At 50.2% G+C, this 26733-nt stretch overlaps 1 protein-coding gene across 3 annotated transcripts; it reads left to right on the plus strand.

Annotated features, from left to right (window-relative positions):
- Nucleotides 1-763: 763 nt before the first annotated feature.
- LYRM9 (LYR motif containing 9) lies at nucleotides 764-24817 on the plus strand. 3 transcript variants are annotated; one of them, XM_019423821.2, is made up of 4 exons: nucleotides 764-851; nucleotides 20081-20224; nucleotides 21905-21997; nucleotides 23270-24817. In XM_019423821.2, the coding sequence occupies exons 1-4, from the start codon at nucleotides 840-842 to the stop codon at nucleotides 23285-23287; spliced, it is 267 nt and encodes an 88-aa protein (XP_019279366.1). In that variant the 5' UTR covers nucleotides 764-839; the 3' UTR covers nucleotides 23288-24817. The 3 variants fall into 3 exon arrangements, with proteins under 3 accessions (XP_019279366.1, XP_019279367.1, XP_019279368.1); XM_019423822.2 differs by lacking the exon at nucleotides 764-851 and adding an exon at nucleotides 6523-6595; XM_019423823.2 differs by lacking the exon at nucleotides 764-851 and adding an exon at nucleotides 19068-19433.
- The last annotated feature ends 1916 nt before the right edge of the window (nucleotides 24818-26733 follow it).

The raw sequence follows: 26733 nt of genomic DNA on the forward strand, positions 1-26733 counted from the left end.
GGGTCAAGAGTTTTGACAATACGTGTGGGGGAAACACAGTACACAGACCGTCCTCTACTTTTATGAACCCACACTTTGGTATGCTACACACGGACATCCCTGAACCACCTTCCCGGTGCTGCATTAGGTCTTTCCGTACATCAGCAGGCTAATAATAACTTCCATCCATCTCTCGTGTGAGGTTATATAGTTTCCAGCAAGTGGTTTTCCTCCTCCCCAACCTCCTCCTGCCCCCAGTGCCCCTCTACGAACCCGACCTCCGGGACTAGCCTGGAGTGTAGACTGGTGTTCCTTCGAAAAACCCAGAGCCCCTGCCGGCTCTCCTTCCCACCCAGATTCCCCAAGAGCTAATGCAGGGCCCAGGGAAGCAGATCTGGAAGGAATGTTGAACTACCGTTTTCCTTTGTGAGCTGGATCAAAGCAGTGGTCTATCTCATTTCCACATACACCTGATATAACAAAGGGGTCTTAAAAACAGAAAATAAAATGTTTTTTCCCCCCTGATTTAGAATTACATGTTTATGCTGGAATAAAAGGGGTCTCATTTATCTCCTTCTCCTTCTGTTCTCTGCCCTCTCTTCTCTCACCCATAAAAGGATTTCATTTTTTCCCCCCGAACAATAGCTACATTGAACAATATATGGTAAGGAAAAGGTTACTTGGGTGACTCACTTAATTTTACAATGCTTCTAGAAGGTGTGGTCAGCTGACCCAAAGGCTGCTGGGAAGTTAGGGACAGGGAGAGGGCCGTTGCTTATGACAATATGGAAGCCATTGAAAGCCTTGTGAAGAGCAGTATCAGTGGCATGAAGGTGGAGACCAATGGAACATCCTGAAGGATGCATGAATGGGTGAGTGACTGAGGAGGTGAGACAGCCTGTGTAGACAACTCTAATGATGACTTCTCGTCATTTTGACCTCAGTTTAAGTGCCACCTCTTTGGAGTCAGCTAAAGTAGCCATCTGGTGACTATCATGTGCCCATATTTTATTTTTCTACAAAGCATTTACGATCTGATCCTATCTTCTTTCTTTCTTTGTTGTTCTCTGCCCCTAAGACAACACACATATATGATGGTAATGTGGGGTTTTGTTTTTGTTTTTGTTTTTTTGTTTTGTTGTTGTTGTTGTTGTTGTGTGTGTCTCCAGAACCTAAAAGTCTGCTTGGTACCTCATAGATGTTCTATACACATTTGTTGAATGGATGGATAAAAGTTTGGCTATCATGGAGAGCAGAGAAATAGCCCAGTGCTTTTCATATTGTCATACGCCTCCGAACCAAATATTGGGGATCTCGTTAAAATGCAGATTCTGATTCTGCAGCTCTGGGGTGGAAGATTCTGCATTTCCTAAACAAGCTCCCAAGTGAGGCCAGTGCTCCTGGTCCATGAATCACATCTGGAGTGGCAAAGCCCTTAGACCACATTGGGTGTCGCTTGGAATGAACAGGTGAAGCAAAGGACATTAATGGAGCAGGAGAGAGGGGATAACTGTAGAAACAAAGATTTTAGGAAGGCAGAGGGGACAGAATCCAGAGAACCAGCAGAGGGACTGGTTTTTCTTCCTTTTTTTTTTTTTTTTTTAAATTAATGTTTATTTTATTTTTGAAAGACAGAGAGTCAGTGGGGGAGAGGCAGAAAGAGAGGGAAACAAAGGATCCGAAGCAGACTCTGTTCTGACAGCAGACAGCCTGATGCAGGGCTCGAACTCATGGACCATGAGATCATGACCTGAGCCAAAGTTGGACGCTTAACTGACTGAGCCACCCAGGCACCCCGGGACTGGTTTTTCAAAGGCAGAAGGAAACTCCCCAGGAGAGAGGGAGAAGGGGAGAGAAGGAGAGGTAGCTCTCGACTGACGGTGTCTAACTTTTCAGTGAGGTCATCAGCTGAGAGCGAGGGTGGAGGTGGGCTGTGGGAGTTCCGAGAGACCGGCAGCATCCAGTATGCCTTTGCGCTGAGATCATAAATGTAAAGTAAAACCCGTCAACTCTGTGTCATTTTCTCAGCACCAATCTACGTGGGTGCAGGATGGGGAAGGAGGTAACTAACAGGAACTGGAGGAGAAATACCCTGGGTCCCATGCCCTTCGGTGGAGTAACTGAAGTGAGGTTCCACATTGGCTCCCCAGCGAGGGGAAGTTCAGTTGCCCATGGTGATAACTTGCTGGGCAAGCTTCTTTCTATGTATGGGCTGCCTTCCCTTCCCTGTCTCACTTCCCTTCCTGGATGTTTTCTAGGATCACCTTCCAAATAAATTACTTGCTCCCAAACCCTGGCTTCCAAGTCTTCTTCTGGGGGAATCCAAAGTAAGATATATGCCATTATAAGCTGTAACGAATCCCATGGAGCAGGGTACAGGCTACTCTTTAGGGGGGGAAGTGTTGTCTGTCCCAGTGCCAAATGGGAGTAGGGGCATCATGAAGGTTGAGAATGACACCTGTGAGTTGGGATCTAAAAAAGAAGCAGAAAGGAACATGGCGCATTTGAGGGTCAGAAAGGTCACTGTGGGGGGCGCCTGGGTGGCTCAGTTGAATAAGCGTCTGATTCTTGGTTTTGGCTCAGGTCATGATCTCACGGTTTGTGAGACTGAGCCCCGCCTCAGGCTCTGCGCTGACAGCGAGGAGCCTGCTTGGGATTTTCTCTCTTGCTCTCTCTGCCCCTCCCACCCTTGCTCTCTCTCAAAATAAAAAAATAAACTTAAAAAAAAAAAAAAAAGGCCATCGTGGCTGCAGCAGGGGACCGGGGCCATGAAGCGAAGCCTAAGAGGCCAGACCCTGCAGGGTCCTGTAGAACATGATAAGGAGGTTGGCACATCTATGCAGAGAATATAGAGAGGCCATTGAGAGGTCCGAGGCAGCCAGTGACAAGATCAGATCTGCCCCCAGTAAGAAACAGAGAAGGGAAGAAGAGGAGCAGTGGGAGAGAGGAGGTCCAGAGGCCTCTACGGGGACCCAGAGCTTGGCACAGAATTTTGCACATGGTGGAGTCTCAATAAATGTTGGTTGAAGTGGAAGGTAACTATTAACCACATATTTGATTGACCAGAACACCCTATTTCCTGGCCAAAATGAGTAATGGTTTTCCTTAATTAACGGTGCCCCGCTTAACTTTATCAAGCCTTTCTCTTCAGAACAGCATCGATCCAATGACTCCCTTCTACCTTTTCTCATTCTCCACTGTCCTGTGTTTCTCTCCTTTTCTCTCCTACCTTTTCCTCTACACCTCTCCGTCCCTCCTCTTCCCAAATAATCCTATTCAATAAAGTTCATTATATCTTCCACTCTCCATTTCTTCTTCCTTTCTTTTTTTTTAATGTTTATTTATTTTTGAGAAAAAGACAGAGTGCGAGCAGGGGAGGGGAAGAGAGAGAGAGACACAGAATCCGAAGCTGGGGTAGAGCTGTCAGCACAGAGCCCGATGGGGGGGTTTCGAACCCATGAACCGCGAGATCATGACCTGAGCCAAAGTCGGATGCTTAAACGACTGAACCACCCAGGCATTCCCCCCTCCCCCGCGCCCAGTCTCTATTTCTATTAAATGTGGCCTTAACTCTTATCTGTGGCCCTCTTATTCACATGCAGATTCATATTCAGAGATGACAAACATCTGATCATCAATGTGGTCTCACGTGTGGCCACTGTAAATATATTACCCCAGAACACACCAAGAGATATTGAATGATATGTAGCAGTCAGCAAGTTTAGATTTAGGGAGCGGCAGAAAGTAATACAAGATGGATAGAGGTCCAGGAAGGCGAAAGCCTAGGCTGTAAATTACTCTCCTAGTGTATGTTGTAAATAGTCACAATTGTTCTCTTTTCTCTCTTGTGTTCCTTTTTATAAAAACAATCTTGAAATCCTGGCTCATCCTCTTCTTTAACCCAGCAACTAAAGAAAAAAGACACGAGGTGTCTGAGATTTCACATAACATTTTATACCCAATATTTTTATTGTCTTAAAAACAAACCTTCAGTAGTCGGTGGGGGTTATGTTTTACACCAGCCTGGGGTGGAGAAGATGTATTCATTGGGCTTTCCGTTTTCACCCTGAGGTCCCGTTTTGGCACATTCACCAGTCACCCCATGCCCCTCACCCTGTGCTCTGGCAGGATTTGAGACATGCAAATTGCAAACTGGTAAATAGCAACTTTGCATATTTTGAATAGAAGGGAACAACACGGTACCACTCATTCCGTTCACAGGGAAATCTGAGATAATGGGAGTGAGAGCAAGGGCAGACCGAGGGTCCTAAGTGTTTTCTTCAAAGTGTTTATTATGCTTATTAAATCTATTGTACAGTGATGAATTAATTTGAATTATTTACATGGTCAACCTTTGAGACAATAACCTGATTTAACCAGATGATGCAAATGTATCATTTCTCTTTGAAATCTAAAAACAGGTTCAAACTGGAAGAAGCATCAGGACTTGTATCTTTTCCTACAAATATTGGTTACAAACCTGTAGTTGTCAGGTTAAATGACATAATGTCAGGAATCAAGAGAATGTGGGGATGTATTTCTTGGGAAAGTCGATAAACTCCCCTGTGAGAACATGTCCCCTGGACAGCCAACACTTGGGTGACAAATTTCTCAAGGAAGTCTTTCAATTCCATTTATCTGTAAAATATCCTGCACTGTCTGACGTGAGGGTGTTCATCTGCTAACATGTCAACGTAAAGGAAAGCGACATAGTAAGAATAGTTGGGATTTCATTAGATTATGGGCCTGGTGTCATTTTAGTGAGTTTGGACTTTAGTTATTTTACTACTGACTCTGTGAAGAATCTAACGTTGCTGTCAAGTCTAAAGTATTATAATCCAATTATTTTTTTTTAAAAACGAGGTTTTCCATTATGACTTGGACAAACATTGGGGAAAAAAATCGGAAATCATTGTCCAAGCCTATCTTACTTCGGATTATGTTTTTTTTTTTTCTTGTCGTTTGGATGTTTATAAGGCATTTTTGTGAACTGTAAAATCGTGATTCTGAAGGTGGTGTCTTTTGGAGGTAAAGTGAACAGCTTGTATCTTAAATATTTTATGAGATCTAGGTATTAGAACAATGTTTCAGCTGCAGGAACACAGCGATCTAGGAACAAAAGAGAGATGGGGCCAAAGAACGGACTGTGAAATTTCTTCAAAATATTAAGTGATACTGAGGCTGAAAACAGGAATGGATGGTGATACAGCAGATTGTTCCTAATAAGGGCTTTAAAAGCCTAATGATTTATTGATTGGGTCTTCACTTATGATGCGCCCCTGACTCTGCGTAACTCTGAGGGCGGATTTATGAGGGTGTACAATCATCTTTCAGCTATATTGGGTCCAAGGCTAAATATTGAAAATGAATGGAAGGATGGAGGCAATTGTCTGAATATTTCAGGGGAGGAACACCCACACGATTTGTGTGTTAGGTGAAGGCCAGTGTATTAGGTGAAGAGGAAAAACAAACGGGAGAGAGGAAACACTCGAAAGGGAGTTAGCAAAAAACAAGAGAGAAAAAGCCTAACGTCAAAAACCAAACCAAAAAAACCCAAAAAACAAAAAAAACCCCACTACTCCTGTGAAGAAATATCCCCTGCTTCTCTTCTTCTAAAAGGAGAAAAACAGATTCTCAGATGCCACCCGGGAGCAATATTTTCCTCTCAAAAAATAAGAAAGAAGAAGAAGAAGAAGAAAAAAAAGTTGTCCTGTTAAATCAGCTACACACGGAGTCAGTCTGTGTAAGGAAATCAGCCTTTTCATTACAAATGGGTTTAAAAAGCCCTAGAGAAGGGAGACGTGTACAGAAGCAATATCATCCGCTAACAACCCAACTCTCTTTCAGACAGCTTAGAGATCAGCAGCATCATTGAACAGGGGGTTTGTCTTAAGATAAAGACTCATCTTTCTTTCTTTCAGGATATAACACTTGTATTTAAATCAATTCAGAGAAGCACTTTAGCTTTAAACATTAGCGAGCAGGGAGAGCCTATTTAATAAAACAGCATTATTTCATTTTCAAAGAATGATACCGGCAGTAGCTGAGTTTAAATTCTGTATTCTTTTCCTCAATTATAATTACAGATGGGTCTGAAAGGAAGCATGCCTATTACTGTCATATTTATTCTTTTGACAGGTGTTATGGGACTGTAATTTGATGAAATGACTCAAAACGCAGATTCCCTTACAAATACAATGCCCGTCATCAACACGAGGGGTTTAGGGAAAGTCCTCCAGCAAGCCTCCTCGCAAATCTTGAACACCCCTAATGTTTTAGCAGTGATCCATGTTCAGGAATATGGGGGAGAGCCTGCCTTCGGGGCTTATATCCGAGGCAGCAACAGCCAGAAGGAAGAGTGGGTGTTCAAGGCTGTTAGCGAGGCAGCTTTTTTTTTTTTCCACTGGGCGGGGTCGGATCAGGGAAGGGGCACCCAGCGGGTCTTGCCTGTAGGGTTTCCTCACGAACAGACCCCAGCCCCTCCTGCCGGCCGGCAGAGGGCGCTCCGCGAACAGCCGACGGGCGGGGGCGGGGCCGCGCCGGGATCGGGGCGCAGGCGCACTTGGGGGCCGCCGCGTCCGCCGCGTCCGGGGTTGACGTTGCCCAGTGGAGGCGGGTGAGCCGAGCGGCGCCGGCGGAGGGCGGGAGACGAGACGCGGGCGGGCGGGCGCGCGCGCGCGCGCGGGCCGGAGCCGCCCGGCGCGGCGGGGCGGGCTGGGGATGGGAGGCCTCGGGCGTCCTCGGCTTTGCGCGGCCTGTGGCCGACCCGCGGGGACCTCCGCGGTCCCCTTTCGCTCCGCGTCGTCGGTCGTGGCCGCGGAGGGCCGGGTGTCCTGGCGCGCGGCTCGCGGAGGCGCCGGGCCCGTCGCAGGCCTGGCGGGCGGCTCGGAGGAGGGGAGAAGGCCCCAGGACTCGGGGAGGGTCGTGGGGCCACAGGGAGCCCAGGGGACTCCGGGCGCCTGTGCGAAACGCTCACTCTCTGGCACACACGTCCGCGCTCAGCCTCGGCTGGGCTATTTTTCGTAAAGGTTTTATTTCTAATCTCTACACCCAACGTGGGGGTCGAACTGACAGCCCCGAGATCAGGAGTGGCATGGTCCACTGACAGAGCCAGCCAGGCGCCCATTTTTCAAAGCGGGGGGTGGGGGGGGGGGGACTTCTCAGTCCGTCTGCCCCCATCAAACTCCCCCGGAGCTTTGCTTGCCTGCAATAACCTTCAGGTTTTGATGGATGCTTCTGCATAACACATCAAGTCACGCGGAGGCCAAAAGCCCTTGGTCCTCAGGACTATTTTTGTTTTTGTTTTGTTTTTACATAGCATACAACTCGTTTAAGGTGCACAATTGAATGTCTTTTAGCATATTCAAGAGCTGTGCATCCATGCCATAATCAATTTCAGAACATATTCATTGTCCCCAAAAGAAACCTCTCCTTTAGCTGTCACTTTCAATCTCCCATTTCCCCCAGCCCTAGGCAACCCCTCATCGACTTGCCGTCTCTGTGGATTTGCACGTTCTGCACACTTTGTGTAAGTGGGCTCGTATAATATTTGGTCTTCGGTGGTTGGCTTCTTTCACAGAGTGATGTTTTCTAGGTTTGCCCATATTGTAGCTTGTATCAGTTCATTTCTTTTTTTACTACAAAATAATATTCCGTTGTATGAATATTTTATTTATCCATTCATCAGTTGATAGACCTTAGAATTAATCTTAAAATTTTTTTTTAATGTTTATTTATTTCTGAGACAGAGAGAGACAGAGCATGAACAGGGGAGGGCCAGAGAGAGAGGGAGACAGAGAATCGAAGCAGGCTCCAGGCTCCGAGCTGTCAGCTCAGAGCCCGATGTGGGGCTTGAACTCACCGTGAGATCATGACGTGAGCCGAAGTTGGAGGCTCAACTGACTGAGCCACCCAGTCACCCCAACGTTAGAATTAATCTTAACTCCTCCCCTCCTACCAGGCCTTTCTGGATCTGACCCAGCCTTCCTGGACAGCATTCTGTTTGCTCCTGCTCTCCCTCTTGCCTCAGTCCCTGGGCTCCTTTGGGCCTGGCAGTGCCTTTCTCCCTCAGACCTTCATTCAAACTGCTGTCTGCCTTCACCACCCCATCGCCAACTCCTACTCCTCCTTGAGACCTCAGATTTAATGTCCTTGTCTCAAGAAACCTTTGACCCTTGACTGGGTGAGAGATCCCATGAGCCCATCTTTCAGGGACCTGAATTCCACCTCGTAGTAATTAGTTATAATTGAAGAATTAGTTTTCATTTGACGTTAATGTGTAAGTTCCATGGGTTCAGGGTCTTCTGTTTGTTTCTGGAACCCCAGTACCTAGCACCTTGCTGGTGCTCCGTGACTATTTCAGTACTTGCCCACGTGTGCTTACTATGTATCAGGCACTTTACTATACTAGGGACACGGTCATGAACAAAATAAATGGACGCCCTGCTTTCTGGAGTTTACATTCCAGTGGGGGGATACAATGAAATATATGTCAGGTGGTAAAGAGTGCCGTGAAGAAGGATAGCCGGGACTGCACAGTGGTCAGGGAAGTCTTAAGTGAGACCTGGATTCATTTGCGGGGGAGCAACATAAATGCTGGGAGTGGTTGGGTAAGGGAAGGCCGGAGGGAGGGAGAGCATGAGAGGAGAAGGATAAATCCAGAGCCTTCGGCTCAGCCATCCTCCGAGATGAGCCCTGTATGTGGGTAGGAGCTTGTTAGGAGGGTGGAGACCTGGGTACGAAGCCCAGCTGTGCTCTCACCTAGTTCTGTGTGAGCCTGAGCCTCAGTGTTCCTCCTCTGTAAAATGGGAGCAACCGAGTTGTAGATTCAGTAGCCCGTATGGAGTGCCCTGACCTGGCAGATGGATAATCGCTTCCTTCTCTCGCCCTCAAACCACGGTGATGCGTTGTGGCCTGCGTGGGGGAGGCCATGGCCACAGGGCAGCCTAACATCACAATGACTCACTGCAGGTTGCTGCTTGCTCTGCTCCGACACCGGCATGTTTGCCTTTTGTCTGATTTTTCCAGTTTGCTTTGGCCGGGATAGCTCAGCCGGTTCACTTTCAACTGCTAAAGGCTCAGGGGGGTTGAGCTCAAAAAATAGGATGTTCAGGGTGGTTCGCTGGCCTTTGAGACAGCAGGTGTGGGAGAATGAGCTGAGGATCCAGAGCCAGGGATTCAGGGCCTGAGTTTGAGACCTGGCTCTGCCACCTGCTGGCTCTGTGATTTCAGGACAGCCCCTGTCCTGGCTTTAGTTTCCTCCCTGGTAAACGGAGATCAATCAACACCCATGTTTTGAGCTTCTGTTATGTCGTGGGCACCGTTAACCGTGGAGGGATGACTCCTGTAATACAGTCTGTGTCCTCCAGGAGCTTACAGTCAGCAAGGAACAAATAGGCAGCTAGAGTAGGAAAGGGTATGATGTTCAAGCACCTGAGAATATGTGGCACTACCGTGCTGGGCACTGACGTCAGCTCACATGACCTTTACAACCCCCTCCTCCCCATGAGGTACACATCTTGTTCTTCAGTTTACAGAGGAGGCCGCAGAATATAGAGAAGTCAAACAAGTTGTGCAGGATCACGCCGCTCGTGAATGACAGAGGTAGGCTCCTAAATCAGGGTTGTTTGTCATCAAAACCCTCTCTTCCATCACACCGAGATAAGTGTGAGACCTTATTAGAGGAGTATGGGCAGCATGGGGTGTGAGCCTTGAGGGGTGACATGAGAGCTGAATCTGTAAGGGTAAAGAGGAATTCTTGAGGCAGGTGAAGGGGGAAGAGAGGTGTTGACGAGCACAGCACATTTCAGAGATGCTATTACCAATAGTTACTAAGCGCGTTGTATGTGCCGGGCACTGTGCCGGGTGGTTTAGGAGTTATTTAATCCTTACAACGATTCCGTGTAGGAAATACTGCCAGTTGCCCCATCGGCAGATGTGCCACTGCCTCCAGGGTGGAAGCTGAGAAACTTGCCCAGGTCCCACAACTGGCAAGTGGGATTTGCACGCAGACTGCCTGATCCCAAAGCCCGTGAACTTCGCCCCGCAGTTCAGCGTGTGGCTAGAACGCAGGGAGTGTGGGAAGGACAGCAGGAGATGAGCTTGATGAGAGAAGTTGGAACCAGATGTCGGAAGGTCGTGGGTAAAGAACACTCTGCAGAGGTTTCGGAGCAAGGGAACGACATGGTGTGTGTGTGTGTGTGTGTGTTTAGGAAGTATCCTTCAGTTGGACTGGAGAGAGAGATTTGAATAGTCTGAGCAAGGCATTGTTCCAAAGCTGAGAGCCAAGGTACTGCCCAGGTGCAGGACCTTGAAGGAGTGGGGGAGGCACTGAGGACCAGGAGGGTGAGGGGAACAGAGGGTGGGTCTTGAGAGCCTCGACCACGTCCACGTCGGAAAGGGACCAGAGGAGCAAGGACTGCTGCCCCGTTTCTAGCTCCGGAGAATGCGTGTGTGCAAGGCAAAGCCCCTGTGGTGGGGGAGCAGAACCACTCTGCTTCTGTAATTGCGACTTTCCCCATCCAGAGAAATAATTGCATATTTAAACAATGGCCTGTGCAGGCTTAATTTAGCCTTGTATCAGTGCCCAATAGGGCATAATTTCTGGTCATTTTCTGTAGTTCCATTCTTTTCTTTTTTTAAATATATGACTTTCCCCCACTTATTTTTAGGTGCCCTTTGTCAGGGCACAGGGTAGCGAAACCGACAGTGGGGTTAAATGAGGCCATAGGCCTGTTTCTCAGCCTCTGTACCCATGATACCACTTGGCTCCCAGGAAATTCCCTTTGTGGCTTTATTTTTCACTCTTTTCCTTTATTCTGTTATATTCTCCTTTGGGTTTCCTAAGAGCTTTTTTAGCATTTCCTTAGTTGCCCCTTTTCTTTGTCTGTGTAATTGACATCAGCCTTGTGACTTTTTTTTTTTTTCATCTTTGTGCCGCAGGAAGCTATAGATGGTGTCCTTGGGTTTCAGAAAAGCACAGAGCAAAGTTACATGAAGAAGGTTGAAAAAATAAGTAGTGAGTAATAGCACGGTCAAGTGCTTTCATGAATGCAGACCTAGTCCTGAATGAGCCCCAGGAGGGTTCTCTGTGGGGTCCTTAGCCCTGACCCGGGCAGCGTTTTGTGGATGGCTCAGATATGGACATAGCTGGTGTTAGAAGCACGTAGGGGCATGGGCTTTGGAATCAAACAGACGTAGGTTTGATTCCTGACCTTACCATCTAATTAATAGCTATGTGGTCTCTGGCAAGTTGCTTAACCTCTCAGAGCCCCAGTTTCATCATCTATAAAATGGGGCTAATGATATGTACCCCATAAGATCACACATGTAAAGCTCCCAACACCTACCTCGCACATATCGATCACTCCCTGAACGGTAGGTAGTAAGACGTGTCATCAGCTGTGCAGAGAGCTTGAGGTAGGACAACTAGGTAACATGTCAGGCTGTTCATCTCTGGTCCCAGGCCCGAGTCCAGAGCCACACACATGCTAGATGCTCTGAATGACACTGTATGGGTGACTGACACAGCTCACTGGGGCTAAAGTCTCTCTCTGTGTCCCCCGTTTGTGCCTGGTACGTGATTGTTTCTGTGCCTTTATTGTGCCGAATTGAGTTGAGTTGGATAACAGACAGGATCACGTACCCCAGCGATTGTGGCAGATGACGACTCTGGACTGAACTAATAGAATACAAGGTGGGAATTTAAAAACAGTTCATGGAAAAAAGGTTCCTCTGAGCTGAATGCCAGGGGCACATGGGGGCCTGAGCAGAGAATGCAGTCAGCAGCATGCCTTGAACTCCCAAGTAAAGGAGGTGACATTGCCACCTGAGCCCCAGGTGGTCAGAACAGAGCTGGCCAGAACACAGGGAAACTGCAGCTTTTCCACTGGACAGTATATCTAAGAGCGAGATCAGTAATGAGGGTGTGTGTGTGTCCAGAGGAGGCTGAGTGGGAAGGGGAAGCATTGGGAGAGGCTAGAACCTTCAGGGTGGGTATCTTGGAAAAGAATGGCTACAGGGCTGGGGTAATTGGCTGAACAGTGACAGACTGGACTTGGGGGCCAGTTAGGGAGACTTGAGCCCCAAAGGGCAGAGCTCAGACCAATGACTAGAAGTTTACAGAGCAGATTTTAGCTCAGACCCGAAGGGACTTCGTGACAACTCTGGCAGAATGGAAATGGGGAGCTTGGACTTGGGAGGTCATGAGCTCCTTGCCACGAGGGAGCGTAAGGGAGAAAAGCTGGATGACTCCCTGCCAGGGATGTGGAGAAGAGATTTTTTTTTACCCTGGATGGGAAAAGGTTGCCTTCAGAGCTCTGGTTTTGAAAGACTCCCTACTTTGGATGATTTTTCTGCTCGTTCAGTTAACACCTTTTACCGAGCACCTCCCATCAGTCAAGCCATGCCACCTTAGGTATTTTTATAACCCTTAATTCATTGAAGGCTACAGGATGAATAACCAGAACTCGGTTCTGATTTGGGAAAAAGCTAAATACATTTCACCTGCTCTTCAGTTTGATTTCAAAGAGAAAAAAAGATGGTTTTTTTTTTTTTCTCTCTCTCTCTCTCTCTGATGTCGGCAGAGGTAACTAAAATCAATGAAATCCATAAGCCTCTGCCAGTCTCAGTTTGCACGACCAGCTTCCTTCAGCAGGCCATTTTTATCTTGGGTAGAAGCCTCGAACGGCATCATAACATATTGTTTTCCCTTCTGCTTTCCCAGGGGCGGAGAAGGGCCGGGGAAGAGGGCCTCCTGTTTAGTGACAGCATGTGTGCTGTCTTACTTAATCCTCATGTCAGTCTTGCCATGATCTGGGGCCCGTGTTTTCACTGTTCCACCTCAGTCTTCAGGGTGCGGGAAAGTTGACTGAAGGTTGTCGCGGGGGAGGAAGGATTCGACCTGACACCCTTCTGTTGCGTGACCACTGCGTGCCAGGCACTCTGTAACAAAGCCCCTCCAGGAAGAGAGTAGAGGGCATGGGAAATTTGGTTGCAGATGGGATAGAGATTGGCAGTTGACTGGGGAAAGCCTTGAACAACCCCCCCCCAACACCACCACCCTACACACGCATACTGATGAGCTTAGACTTTGTTCTGTGGGTGCCATTAGAGGATATTAAGCAAGACACTCATAGATGAGATTTTTGTTGTTAGTTGCTCCGTTCTGGCTGAGTATAGGGAGGGAATGAAGAAGAGACATGTCAGAAGGGTGTTGGGTTAATCCAGGAGGGAGGCTCCAAGAGCCTAGAAGAGCCAAGGGAAAGGAAGGGCCCCTTTCCTTTAAGAACTCAGGGAGGTTAGGGTACCCGCGTGGCTCAGTTGGTTAAGCATCTGGCTTCAGCTCAGGTTATGATCTCATGGTTGTGGGTTCGAGCCCCACGTCGGGCTCTATGCTGACAGCTCCGAGCCTGGGGCCTGCTTTGGATTCTGTGTTTCCCTCTCACTCTGCCCCTCCCCTGCTCATGCTCTGAATTTCTCTCTCAGAAAATAAACATTAACAACAAAACAGAACCTCTTCAGGGAGGTTGGAGCACTGGAGTTAGGGGCAGAGTCCACATCTCGGCCCCACCATTTCCTAGGTGTATATTCACGATCAGCCTCAGTTTCCACATCTGCACAATGGGATGATAATGTTTTTTCTCAGAGGGTTGTTGTAAAAATGTCTAGCACCACGCTTAGCACATTGGTCAGCTCTCAGGCAAGGATGAATTTCTTGGGGGAAAGGATTTGAGGATATTCTTACCTGGTGGCCTCTCCAGACTGAATGAGGCAGGAGGCAGAAGCTGCCTGCAAGTGAGTTGGAGGGAAGCTGAGGGGACCGGAAAGGCTTGGCACAGATGGGTGGGGAAGGGGGGGGGGAGTGTTGCTGCTGGAGGTGATGGGTAGGAGTACCGGGGGCCTGGAGATGCCGAGGTTGCTCAGCCAGCAAGCATTGGTGGGGGGGGGGTGTGCTTGGTACCGTGCCGGCACAAGAGTTTGTGCCGGGCGAGTTTGATCTGGTTGGGGAGGGTGGGGAGACAAACACTCGGAGCCCCGGGCGATACCTGGTGACCTGAGCCGCCACAACAGGCTGTGGGCAAACAGATAAGGGAGCAGAGAGTCTGTGTGGGCGTGAGAGGGGATTGGAAGACCTAACCCAAAAGAAATTTCCTGGAAGAGTGTTAGGGACTCACACAATCAAGGGAGAAGGCTGAAGAACTGGGCAGGCATCTCGACGTTCCTGGAAGGCCAGGAGGCAGGAGCCACAAGGACAGTTCAGAACAGGAAGCGGCTGATCAGGGCACACCATTGCTGGGATGCATGAACTCATTTTCAGGCTCTGTCTAACCCTGTTCAAGAACCCATCTCCAGAGGTGGGGAGCACTCAGTTGGCCTCGCCTGGGTCTAATGCTCTCCTTGTGGCCAGGAGAGATGTAGCCATGGACAACAGTCTCAGCAGACCAGACTCAATGGGAGGAAGTCATCCCCTAAAAGGAAATTGGTGGGGCAGGTGGGGGGGAAGGGAGGGAAGCTGAGCTTAGGAAGAGTAACACCCACGTGGACCCTGGAGCCAGACCTCCCCGGGTGGAAATCCTGGCTTCTGCACTCATAGCTGTGTGTGACCTTGGACAAATTTCTTAACCTTCTTTTTGCCTCTGTTTCTGTATCTGTAAAAGGAGAGCATAATGGTCCCTTCTTGTAGGATTGTTGTGAAAATTAAGTGAATTCGCGTGCATGGTTTAGAATAGTCTCTATCACGTGATGCATGTTCAGTAAGGCTGTCGTAGGAATAACTGTATGTGCTTCTTATTATTATTTGTTGTCAGCACTAAAGGAACTACGGGGGTGTGTCAAGGTGCCTGGCAGGTGGAGGAGTGATGGGGGATGAACCTGGGCGGGTAAGAAGGCTTCCGGAATTGGTGTCAGCCTAACAAGTTTAAGACATTATCCCCTAGGTAAGGGGAAAGCTGTGGAAGAGTTTTTCTAAAATAACTTTTTGTTTCAAAGAATTTCAAAATATAGAGAAGTCGAAACAAGAGCGCACCGTCCACCCTTATCGCTGCCACCTGAACGCAATCTTAACGTTTTGCCACATTTGCTTTTCCTTTCTCACCCTACCTTTTCTCGTTTTGTGTTGTCTTCTGGGGAACCATGTGAAAGTAAGTTGCAGACATGATGACACGCGTCTGGATGCTTCCTTCCACTTGCTGAGAATGAGGACGTTCTCCCACACAACACATTGTCGTCGTACCTACGAAAATGAATAACCGATAATCAGAATCATGGCGCGTCCAGCTGTGGGAAGATTTTAAGTTAAGCGTTAGACAAGGCACTGTGGCCGCCATGTGGAGGGTGGCTGAAAGGGGGCCGAGGGCTGGTAAATACCCTTCCGGTTATCCAAGTAGCAGATGATGAAGACTGAACTAGAGTGAGGTGGGGTGATGAGGGCTGTTTGAGGTACCCACAGGTCTCCCATTGAACATGGTAGCAAGGATGCTGGGTCAATGAAGGCTTCCGCTGTGAGGTGCCAAACCTTAGAGCTGAGTGTTGAAGGATCCGGAGACCCGCAGGGAGCAGATGGTACGCAAGAGTAGGAGAATTCATTCAACACGTGAATATGGAACATCTACTGTCATGGTTATGTTTATGTGTCAAGTTGACCGGGCCATGGGGTGCCCAGTTGGTTAGCCAAACATTATTCTGGGTGTGTTTGTGAGGGTGTTTTTGGATGAGATTAACGTTTAAATCACCAGACTGAGTAAAGCAGATTGCCCTCCCTAATGTGGGTAGGCCTCATCGGAGCACTTGAAGTCCAGAACAGAACAATAGACTGACCCTCCCCTGAGTGAGAGAGGATTCTCCTGGCTGATGGCCGTCAGCCTGGGACAATAATCACGTGAGCCAATTCCTTATAAATAATATACATATATGAATATATCTGTATATATTCTCTCTCTATATTCTATTGGTTCTGTGTCTCTGGGGAACCCCAGTGCACCTACTAAATGCCAAGCATTCTGTCACGGTGCAAAGACTGTAACACGTGAACACGACACAGGCTGTCATGGAATGTGCCACCCAGAGCTCAATTTGCCTAGACGCTGCAGTGAGTGATAGGAAATGTGATGAGGGGTGGGCAGGGGCCAGATCAAAAGGGGCCTTGGAGGCCATGGGAAGGAGTATGGATTTTGTTCCATAGGCCAGTGCTTTCCAAACTTCAGTAGCACTTTCATGATTTTTTTTTTTAAGTTTATTTGTTGTGAGAGAAAGAGAGGGGCAGAGAGAGAGGGAGAGGGAATCCCAAGCAGGCTTCTCGCTCACAGCATGGAGCCCAGTGTTGGAGTTCCGTCTCCCAAATAGAGAGGTCATGACCTGAGCTGAAATCAAGAGCCGGATGCTTAATAGACTGAGCCACCCAGCCACCCCCACTTTCATGATTTTTGCCATATCCACATTGCAACTGCCTTCTGACTTGCTTGATAATTTTAAAATAGTGTTGCGGGGTGTCTGGGCGGCTCAGTTGGTTAAACATCTGACTCTTGATTTCAGCTCAGGTCATGACCTCACGGTTCACGAGTTTGAGTTGCACGTCGGGCTCCGCACTGACAGTGCGGGGCCTGCTTCGGATCCTCTGTCTCTCTTTCTCTTTCTCTCTCTCAAAATAAATCAGCTTGCATGATTTCTCTCTCAAAAATAAATGAACATTAAAAAACAAAAGCTAAAAAGTAAAAATTAACGAATAAAATCAGTTTTGTGCCCGTTCCTTTTTTAAACTGTCTTAAGCCACAAAACCAATGACATTATGGTATTTTTTGGTCATTACACATGAAAACAAATATAAAATCATCACAATAAAAAGGTATCGGTCCAGGGGCGCCTGGGTGGCGCAGTCGGTTAAGCGTCCGACTTCAGCCAGGTCACGATCTCGCGGTCTGTGAGTTCGAGCCCCGCGTCAGGCTCTGGGCTGATGGCTCAGAGCCTGGAGCCTGTTTCCGATTCTGTGTCTCCCTCTCTCTCTGCCCCTCCCCCGTTCATGCTCTGTCTCTCTCTGTCCCAAAAATAAATAAAAAACGTTGAAAAAAAAAAATTAAAAAAAAAAAAGGTATTGGTCCACATGCTGCTGAAAATAATTTCACATTTGCCATACATTTTGGGAAAGTTGTCATGAGCGGCAAGGGTAGGGGTGAATATCAGATCAAGGGTTTCGGGCAGGAGCATGCCATGTTGAGAGTCATGTTTTGGGAAGATTCACTGGCTGTCAAGTGGTGAATAGATTGGAAGATAGGGAGGCCTGCTGGGAATTCTGGCAGTTGCCCACGGGAGCTCTGATAACAGTCTGAAGCATGGATTATGCAGTGGGAACAGAGGAGGGAGCAGATTGGAGGGGGCATTCAGAGGTGGATTTGGATAAGACTTAGAGACCGTGGCATGGGATTGAGGCAGGAAGACGAGGCTAGGTTGGCTCAGTGCTGGTTTTGGGTTGGTTGCCTGGGAAGACCGAGGTACCGTCACAGAGGCAGGGAGCCTAGGAGAGGCCAAGGTCAAGAGCAAAGAGCAGGATGTGCCAAGCAGCTGTTTGGGGCCCCAGGGTTTGACTAGAGTTTTAGCGGCGATGCTCTGGAGTTCATTGCCCCTTAATAGCCAACCCACGCTTTAAATTAAATTAAAACATTTTTAGTTGAACTCTTCTGAGTGGACCCACACATGCATTCTCTGCTACTTATTACTGAGAATGACTAAGTATTATAATTGAGCTGAAAATAATCTCCCGCCCATACTTGCTGGGTTGGTTTCTAAGTATTGCTGGGGTTTTTAACTACTGAAACAAAGTTGTGCTCTTTCCAAATGTTAATCTGGAAGACTGCAGATGGTAACCATCTGTTCCACGACTAGCATTTTACAATATTTGATTAGCACTTTATATAGTTTGGGGAAGCCTGCCAGTGGAGTCTGCCCATCAGGTGGGCACTTTGGCGTTATGTCCTCCGTGGTGGCCCTCGAAGGTCTTTGCCCCCACTGTGTGGGGTTCCCCTGTTTTTTGGAGACTTTTAAGTGCAACTAGTCAGACTGGTGGGTTGATATTCATGGCAGGAGGATCTTAGGGGCCTTGCACCATTCGCACTCTTCCTTAGAGCTGGAACCATCAGAGCTCATCAGGGGAGCAGGATTTGGGAGGGTGGGATCTGTCCATCAGTTAGGGCTCTGGGTGCCAGGTAACAAAACAATAAATCTAAGCTGCTTTGGTAAAGGGGATCAGTTGGCTAGGACCCTTTTTTTTTTTTTCTTTTTAAGTTCATTTATTTAGAGAGAGAGAGAGTGAGTGGGGAGGGGCAGAGAGAGAGGGAGACCGAGAATCCCACACAGGCTCCGCACTGCCAGCGCGGAGCCCGATGCGGGGCTCCAACTCCCAAACCGTGAGATCATGGCCTGAGCCGAAGTCTGACGCTTAACCCGCTGAACGACTCAGGTGCCCCAGCTCAGATCCTTGGAAAGTCTAGAGGTGGGACTGCCTTCAGGTGGATGGTCTTAGGGTTCAAATGAATTCTTCAGACTTGGCATTTCCGCTCAGCCTGCTGCCGTGTGGCTTCAAGAGGAGGCAAGAGCGAATGCTTCCCGCAGCAAGTCTGGAGGGAAAAAAAGGAGGCCTTTCCACTCACCCCTGCAGAGGTGGTAAGATTCACTCTGACTGGGCCAGCTTCCAACATGTGCCCACATGTGAATGCAGGGCTCTGATTGGTCGGGCCTGGAGTGGAGCCCTGTCCAGGCCTGGGTGCAGAGGCCTGGGGAGGGGTGGATGGCCAGTCACACATCGGGGCCGCTGGCAAAAGGGAGGAAGGGTGGGTGCAGACAAGCACCTGTCCATCCCGGTGTCATGGCAGAAGCCCAGAGGAGCAGGGGGCATTGGCAAACTTAGCTGTGGAGACAGGTGGTTATTGTTGCCAGGAAGATAATATGCTGGAAGTGGAATGAAGGAGCCTCTGAAACTAGCTACTTAATGAATTCCCTTTCTTAGTTTAAGAACCTGTGATAGATTTAGTATTCTGGTTCTCTCTCTTTTTTTTTTTTTTTGAAGGGGAGGGAGTTGTCTCTCTTCTTTCCATGTTACTTTGAAACTAAGGGCAGTCACTTAATCTTGGTCTTTCAGCTCCTTCGTTTGGAACATAGTGAGCTTCCCTCTCGGAGAGGGGAGATCTGTACAGAGGAGATAACAGTTTCCATTCAGTCCAGTTCGACAAGCAGGGCACGAAGCCCCGGGGCCTGGGCTAGGCTGCACAGGCTTGGCAGCAGATGAATCCTCAGCCGTGTGGACAGCACTGTAACAGCTCTAGAGCAGGGCACTGCAGCCCCTCAGGCCGGGACAGTCAGGAAGGGCTTCCCAGAGGAAGGGACACTGAGCTGGACCTAGAAGGATGGACACGAGTTCCTCGCATGGAGGAGGAGGGGAGGGGAGCTTGACGCGAAAGTGACGGCAGGTGCAAAGGCACCAAGAGGGTGCCGATTTGGGGGAGCTGGGAGAAGTTCCATGGGGCTGACTGCGAGATGATCCCAGGACCCTGGTTCCAGAGCACATTCTGGCATCAGGGTGGAGGAGACTGGAGAGTGACAGGCTGAAGGCAGGGACACCTTCAGGGTGAGATGCTGTGGTAGAGGTCGAGGCAGGAGCCTAGCAGGTATGGGCAAGCTCCCGGGTGACGTCGATGCTACTGGTCCAGGACCACACTTTGAGTGGCGAGGCTCAGACCTCTGGACGTTCTCCCCTCTGTTGCCTGTAGTCAGCTCGTTTCTCAGTCTTGCAGTGTGGGGTCTTCCTGCTTGTCACCCCTACCCTGCCCGTTCGTGGCACCTCGTCCCCCACCAGCGGAAGTTGGCTTCCAGAAAGAAGGCACCAGGATGAGGCTGTGCATCTCCCTTCTGGTCCCTGCGGGCCTGCTCCGGGCTGAGACTTCTGTAGGACGGAATGCCCAGCCCGAGCTTGGGGTCTGGGCTCTGTGGAGCATGGCACAAAGGCGACCTGGCCTCCACGTTGTATCAAACCCGCTTCACAGAGCCGTGGAACGTGGGGGGTCAGGGCCAAGTACCGGCTTGATGCCTTAGAAGCGATGCTTTCTGTGTCTTCCAGGGACCGAGGGTCTGGAAGATGGCCCCACTCCCAGGGGCAGAGCTGGTCCAGAGGCCACTGCAGCTCTACAGATACCTGCTGCGCTGTTGCCGACAGCTGCCCACCAAGGGCATCCAGGAGCATTACAGACATGCGGTCAGGCAGGTGGGAGCAGTATGTACTGGGCTTGGGATGGGGGGGGTTCCCATAATAGGGGACCCATCTCAGGGCTGGGGGCAGGGAGCAGGGTGCAGGGATAGTCTCTCGGGTGGCAGTGAGGGGGAGGGGCGGCAGTCTGGTAAGAGCCACCAAAAACCACAGCCCAGCCCCTCTGTCTGATTTTCGCTCAAAAAACAGAAGATGTATCATCCAGCGCCTCAGCTCTGTACCAGGGCTCAAATAAGGCAGCTCAAATGGATACTTAAAATAAAATATGGGACACGACATCATGTTGACGGGCATTCCTGCCAATAATGCACAGCCTGACTTTACTCAGGAGAAAACGTCAGGCAAATCCATAACGGACGGGCCATTTCGCACACAACTGGCCTCTGCTCATCCAACCAATGTGTCAGTGTCATGAAACACAAGGAGAGCTGTGCTTTCAAGGGGACGAAAGAGACACGACCGCTCAATGTAATGAGTGGATTGGATTCTGGACCAGAAAAAAAACAAAAACAAAACAAAAAACACAATGATTCAAAAGGACGTTATTGGAGAAATTCGTGAGATTGGAATTTGGGCTATTGATGAGAGAGTAGTATAATATCAATGTTGAGTTTTTTGGATTTGACTCCCACGGTTATATAAGAGAGAATCTCCTTGTTGAAACACACTGAAGTGTTTAGGGGCTCGGGGCATGATGTCTGCAACTTTTAAATGCTCCCCCCATCCCCCCTCCTCAAATGGAGCACAAACCCATAAAAAAAGAGCATGATAAAGCAAATGTGGGGAGATGTTCACAATTGGTGATTCTGGTAGGGAATTCATTTGTATTCTTGCAGCTTTTCTGTGGGTTAGAAATGATTTCTAAATAAAAAGTTCAGAACTAAACTGAATGCAAATAGCATGTGGAAAGCATAGAAAAAATAGAGGTAGCAACAGACAGGCTGTGGAAACATGGAGGAGGGCGCAGCTGTCTGTCTGAGGGCGCCACGGAGGACTTCCCAGGGGCGAGCGTTTGAGATGCTCCTAAAGACCAATTGGAGGATGTGTGGGGTCGAGGGTGACCGGGCAGAGAGGGTACCAGTTCTTTGTAGAGGGCCCTGAGTGACACACCAATGAACTTGAGCCTCCCGTTCCGTCTCAAGGGTGAACACGTGGCCGGGAGCAAACAGCAGCCCTGCATTGCTCTGCATCGGGCCTGGCTGGATCTTCCAGTCACCCTCACCGCTGCCCTTCCCTCTGCTTGGCCTTGCAGCACGGGCCAGGGGAAGCCTGGCTATTGTGGAGCCTGGTGAAAGCGGCTTCCTGGGAGGAGCAAAGGAAACCGAGGGATGGAAGTTTCCCTTGGGCCCGTGCTGCCTGATAACCTTTGGGCCCAGCTTAATTGGGGGTAACTTGGGGGCCAGTCTTCCATTTTGTAATTGCTCTGCTGGCCGGAGGACAGGCTGTGTAGCTGAATAGACCAGGATTTAAATGCTGGCTCCATTGCATGGTGGCAAGTAGGGGTGTCTGAGCCTCTGTTTCCTCATCTCTGGGTGGGATCGTCATAACGGTCTACGGAGGGGTAAGAGCGATATGAGTGGAAAGGGGCCGCAGCGGGTCTGGCCTGTGACTGGTGCTCTGAAGATGCTGGTCCTGTGAATTTTGCCTCGTCATCTTTTTTTATGCTTCAACTTCCAGAGTTTCCGGGTTCATTCAGATGAAGACAGTCCTGAGAGAATCCAGCAGATTATTAAAAGAGCCATCGAAGATGCTGACTGGATCATGAACAAAGTAAGTGCCCGGCTCCCAGCTCTACCTGCCCAGCCTGCACGTTGATAGCTGTAATCTCTGTGACCACCAGGGGTCGCCCCTGCCCCACGGTTGAACCCCTCCCCGCCGGCCGCTCCCCTCCTCCAGAAGCCCAGAGGTGATGACAGGTGCCTTGCTGGTTGCATCTGTTTTCTGCAAGGAGTGGGGTGTTCTCAATCCTAAAGGCAGACAGTGCTGAATAAGCTGCGATGGCGGGGCAGGAAGAAGGAAGAGAAAGGTCTTTGTGATGCCTCAGATGCGAAAGCTTTCTTGGGGAACCGTGAGTTCCCTGTGTCCGGGGTGCTCACACTGAGGCAGGGCCATTGAGGAAACATCCAAGTGTCGATTGTGGTAGAGGGAGGGAAGGAGTCAGAAATACAGACTAACTTGCTGGTCCTTACACATTGGTGTTAGAACAACCCCCCCTTCCTTCTAAATCACAGTCTCGAGATCCAGGGTCCAGGATTCTGTTTGGAAACTCAGTGATTGGACTAGATGGCTTCTGAGGGTCCTTCTCTAGCTGAGATTAAAAAAAAATTTTTTTAATGTTTATTTATTTTTGAGAGAGACACAGAGACAGAGAGTGAGTGGGGGAGAAGCAGAGAGAGAGAGGGAGGTAAAGAATCTGAAGCAGGCTCCAGGCTCTGAGCTGTCAGCACAGAGCCCGACACGGGGTTTGAACCCCCGAACCGCGAGATCATGACCTGAGCCAAAGTTGGGCGCTTAACTGACTGAGCCGTCCAGGTGCCCCCCGCCTGATATTTTTTTTTTAAAAATATTTATTTATTTTTGCGAGAGAGCATGAACTGGAGCAGAAAGAGAGGGGAACAGAGGATCTGAAGCGGGCTCTGCGCTGACAGCAGTGAGCCTGATGTGGGGCTCGAACTCACCAACCGTGAGATCATGACCTGAGCTGAAGTCAGATGCTAAACCGACTGAGATTTTCTTTTCTTTGAACAAGACTCCGCTTAAAGATTAGGATGGACCTGCCGCACGCTCACTTCTAATGTTCCAGTGTCTTTCTTATGCGCCCCTCCCCCCCCCCCCCCCCCCCCCCCCCCCGCCACCGCTGCCAGCTTCTTCTTCCATTAGAGAGGAAAGGCGGTCCAGGTGCCGACTAGGGATTTCACAGTCTGGTGCCTGCGGTGCCCCCTCCTCTGAGAAGCCCCTGCGGGAGGCGGCTGAGGCCCAGATGGGTCTCAGGATTTCCCGGGTTCTCCCTCACCCACTTCTAATGATCTCTCTGTCTCACAGTATAAAAAACAAAACTGAGACTCTGGGGCCTGAAGAACGAAGCTGTCCTAAAGACACTGAAGTTGAGAGACCGTCTCCTGGAACTAATCAGCGGCGGCAGTTCTGAAACATCCATTGGCCTTGCTGGCTGAGAGCAGGGAATGCGGGGCGGCAGAAGCTGACATTTGCTCAGATGGCTCCTTCTGCCACGTCCTGTGTCCCCAGCATCCTCGATGTTTGCCTTTCCTGCCGGTTACAATGTGAGATTTGGGGAGAATGTGCTTCGTCGCTTTGCTTTGAACGTGGTTCATTTTTTCTGGATGTTGTCCTTCGAGACTCAGAGGGGGCGTCCCCTCCGATGGCAGACATGCAGAGGACAGGGCGTGGGTCTTAGAATCAGTCGGGTCTGGGTTCGAATCTCAGTTCTGCGGCTTGTCAAGGGCGTTGCCCTTGAGCTCAGACTCCTCCTCTGTCAGGATGAAATACGATGAGGCTGAAGCACCGACTGCAGGACCTGGTGCACAGTGGCGCCACTAAATGTCCCCCTGAGGAGGCCATCCTGTGCCGCCCCTTCCTCTGCTCCCACAGTGCTCACACATCTCTCTGGCACACTCCTCTATGGGCCTTAGTTGTTTGCGGGCTTGTCCTGCCCTGCTTGTTGTCCCTGAACCCTCATGGGCCCACCGGGCCTAGCCATCTGCCAAGCGGCTACTCCTCCTGGCCCTGTCCTTCCTTGAAGTCCTGGTCCTTGTCCTCACGGAGTTTCTAGTGTCCCCGAAGTGGTGACACGCAGGCTGCACAGAACAAGGAAGAGTGGCAAGGCAGCGACGGGAGACACCAAAGCGTGCAGGCTCCTGTGAACCTGTGACCTGCCCCAATGGCCCTGCTTTGCCACTGTCTTGGAAGGAAGAAGGGAGGCAGGGAGGACGGGAGGGAGGTGGGGAGCAAGCATTCCTGTGGGTTATGGCGAGCCTGAAATCCATGGAGAGACAGGCTGTTCCCAGTTGGAACACATGGAACGCATCCCAGTTCCACAGACGTTGCTCTTGGGAAACATACTTGGCCTAGTTCAGCCTTGGTTTCCCCATCTCCAGTGGAGGAACGCCCACGCCTACCTGCCAGGGCTGCAGTATGGAGTCCTGAGCTCTGACATGAGCCAGGTGCTTCACACGGAAGCTGGCTCGGGGAGCTGGCTGCCTGCCGTGGCTCGTTACCAGTTAGGGAGCCTTGCTTCGCAGATGGGGAGACGGAAGCACGGACAGGTTGAGCCCCCTTTCCAGGTCACCTGGCGGCTAGGCCAGGTGTGTCTGAATCTACGAAACACCACAGGTTTGGGAGGGAGAGGGGAGCAGCAGAGGGAGGGAAGGCGGCCAGGAAGGACTGAGAGGCCAGGCCAGAGCAGAGAAGCCACGTTGGGACCTGAGTATCGCCCAAAGACTCTCAGCAGAGGGACGAGCTAGCATGTTTGTGACCCTGCTTCGTTTTACGTCTTCAAGTGACTCGGATACATCAGTATGCGCTTGACTGAGCAGCAAATAAGGAAGTAAATATATCCGTTTTTGAAAGCTCCGGTGTCTTGAATGTTATGTTCATTCATTCCCTAAATGCATGCTGTCCCTACCGTGTGCTGTCATACTAAGTATCGAGGACTTAGAGTCAGGCCTATAGAAAGCTGCCCAGGAGGGGATTGTTCTTCAGAGGGGATGACCAGACGCTGGTCCCACTGCCAGACAACAGGTGATGAGAGCAGGGTGAGGAAAGCCGAGGAGTTTCAGGCCAGTGCCACACCCGAGCCGGCCTCCTCCGCCTGTGGTTCAGCCCTTCTGAAATCAGGGGGCCCATCCTTGGTCAGCAGGGGTGTGTCTTGATCACAGGAGTGAGGTTGGTTGTATCCCAGGCCTTTCGCCCGCAGGAGCTGTGTGAGTGAAGTCTGGCCAGGGTTTGGGAGAGGATGAGTGTCCCTTGCCCTTGACTGGCTCCATGGCGGTGGTCCCGTGGCTTTCAGTTCACTAGTTGGTGCTTGATCCAGTTGTGCCGACTCCCCCAGGTGGCAGACAGTGGGTGCCCAGCTGGCCAGGGGCTGGCCTGTCAAGGGGATGGGTCGGCTAACAAGGGGTTGGCCGCTTTCCACCCGCTGAGCAGGTCAACTGACGACACACACCCAGGAAGTGCAGGTAGAGGAAGCAAGATACAGGATGGGATGAACGTGGCAGGGCAGGGAGGCAGCGCAAAGTTGGGAGTGGGGGCACGGTGGGCTGCCTGGGAGAGCCTCTTGTCCTCCCTAGCCTTCCCGTCTTCTGCCCTCAGACTTCCACCCCTGTGATCCCTGCGCGGATGCTGTGTTTGGGTAGGCCTGAAATTACCCAGGGCCCCAGCTCTTAAACGCACACAGCCAAGGGTTTACAGGGCAGCCGCCAAGCAGAAGGAAGAAGGACATGAAGGCTTGTCCCAGAGGCGCAGGTAGTGTGAGCTCCAGAGCCAGACAGATCAGAGTTAGGTCCCAGCTGTGTCACTCCATAGTGCTGGGACCGGGAACGGCCCCTCACTGTTGTCTGCACGTTCCTCGCCTGCAGCGGCCGCACATCCCAGAGGTGGTCAGTTAGGATGGTGCGCGCAGGTGGGCGGCCGGTCCTGTGGCCTCCTTCTCCCATCTTCGGTTCACCCAGTCACGACCCTCCTCTGAGGTGGGTCTGCATGTCGCCCTGTGCCCACTGTACAAGCTCAGCGCCAGCGGGAGGGCGCCTGGTACCTGCTGTCTGCCCCTGGGCTGATGCCTGTTTGCACTTACGCGGCTTGACCGGAGTGCATTTGTATTGTGAAGTTCCGAGGTCTCCGTGAGCAACACAAGGCTGCTGCTGTTAAAGGACATCGGTTCTCCTGGAGGGACGGTCACATCTGGAAGCTGATGCCTGGGGCAGCTTTGCCACCAGCAGTTCCTCCTTCGTACCAAGCCTACCCTGCCCTGTCTGGTTTTATCCCCCCAGCTCCCCCCCCCAACCCTGGCCGTGCCTACCCCCATCTTAACTGAGCACCTGCTTTGTGCACAGCCCTGTGCTAGGCAGGAAGGCACGGTCCAAGGTCTGGACAGATAGGGGTCACCGGGAGGTTGAGTAAATGCGGCTTCTAGAATGTTCTCACAATGCAGATTCTTTTATTCCCTCTCTCATTATTTCCTTGTATGTGTATTTTTCCCTGGAGGTTTCCATGCTTCCCCTGTCTCTGGATGAAAACTGGCCTAGGCCTCAAAATTTAGGGGCCAGTCTTAGGTTAAACCCAAAGTTGCGGTTACTGTTCAATCATAAAACAGTGCCATTTCATTGATTGAAAGATGCAGTTGAAGGTAAAAATAAAATTTCAGAACTTGAATTAAAGTTGAGGCTTCTCTCCTCTTCCAGTTGGGATCTACTACAGATGGGAACCCCGCTGTCAGAGAAGAGGGACGTAGGTGGGTGGTCTTTGCTTACTGGCGGGGGTGGGGGGGGGTG

This window comes from Panthera pardus, unplaced genomic scaffold (genome assembly GCF_024362965.1).
Source record: "Panthera pardus isolate Hobbes unplaced genomic scaffold, ASM2436296v1 HiC_scaffold_3, whole genome shotgun sequence".
NCBI lineage: Eukaryota > Metazoa > Chordata > Mammalia > Carnivora > Felidae > Panthera > Panthera pardus.

Excerpts from the sequence above, each read along its gene's own strand:
- LYRM9 (XM_019423821.2), top strand. Across the intron at positions 20,225-21,904 it reads ACAGACATGCGGTCAGGCAG|AGTTTCCGGGTTCATTCAGA; the intron begins GTGGGAGCAGTA and ends TTCAACTTCCAG.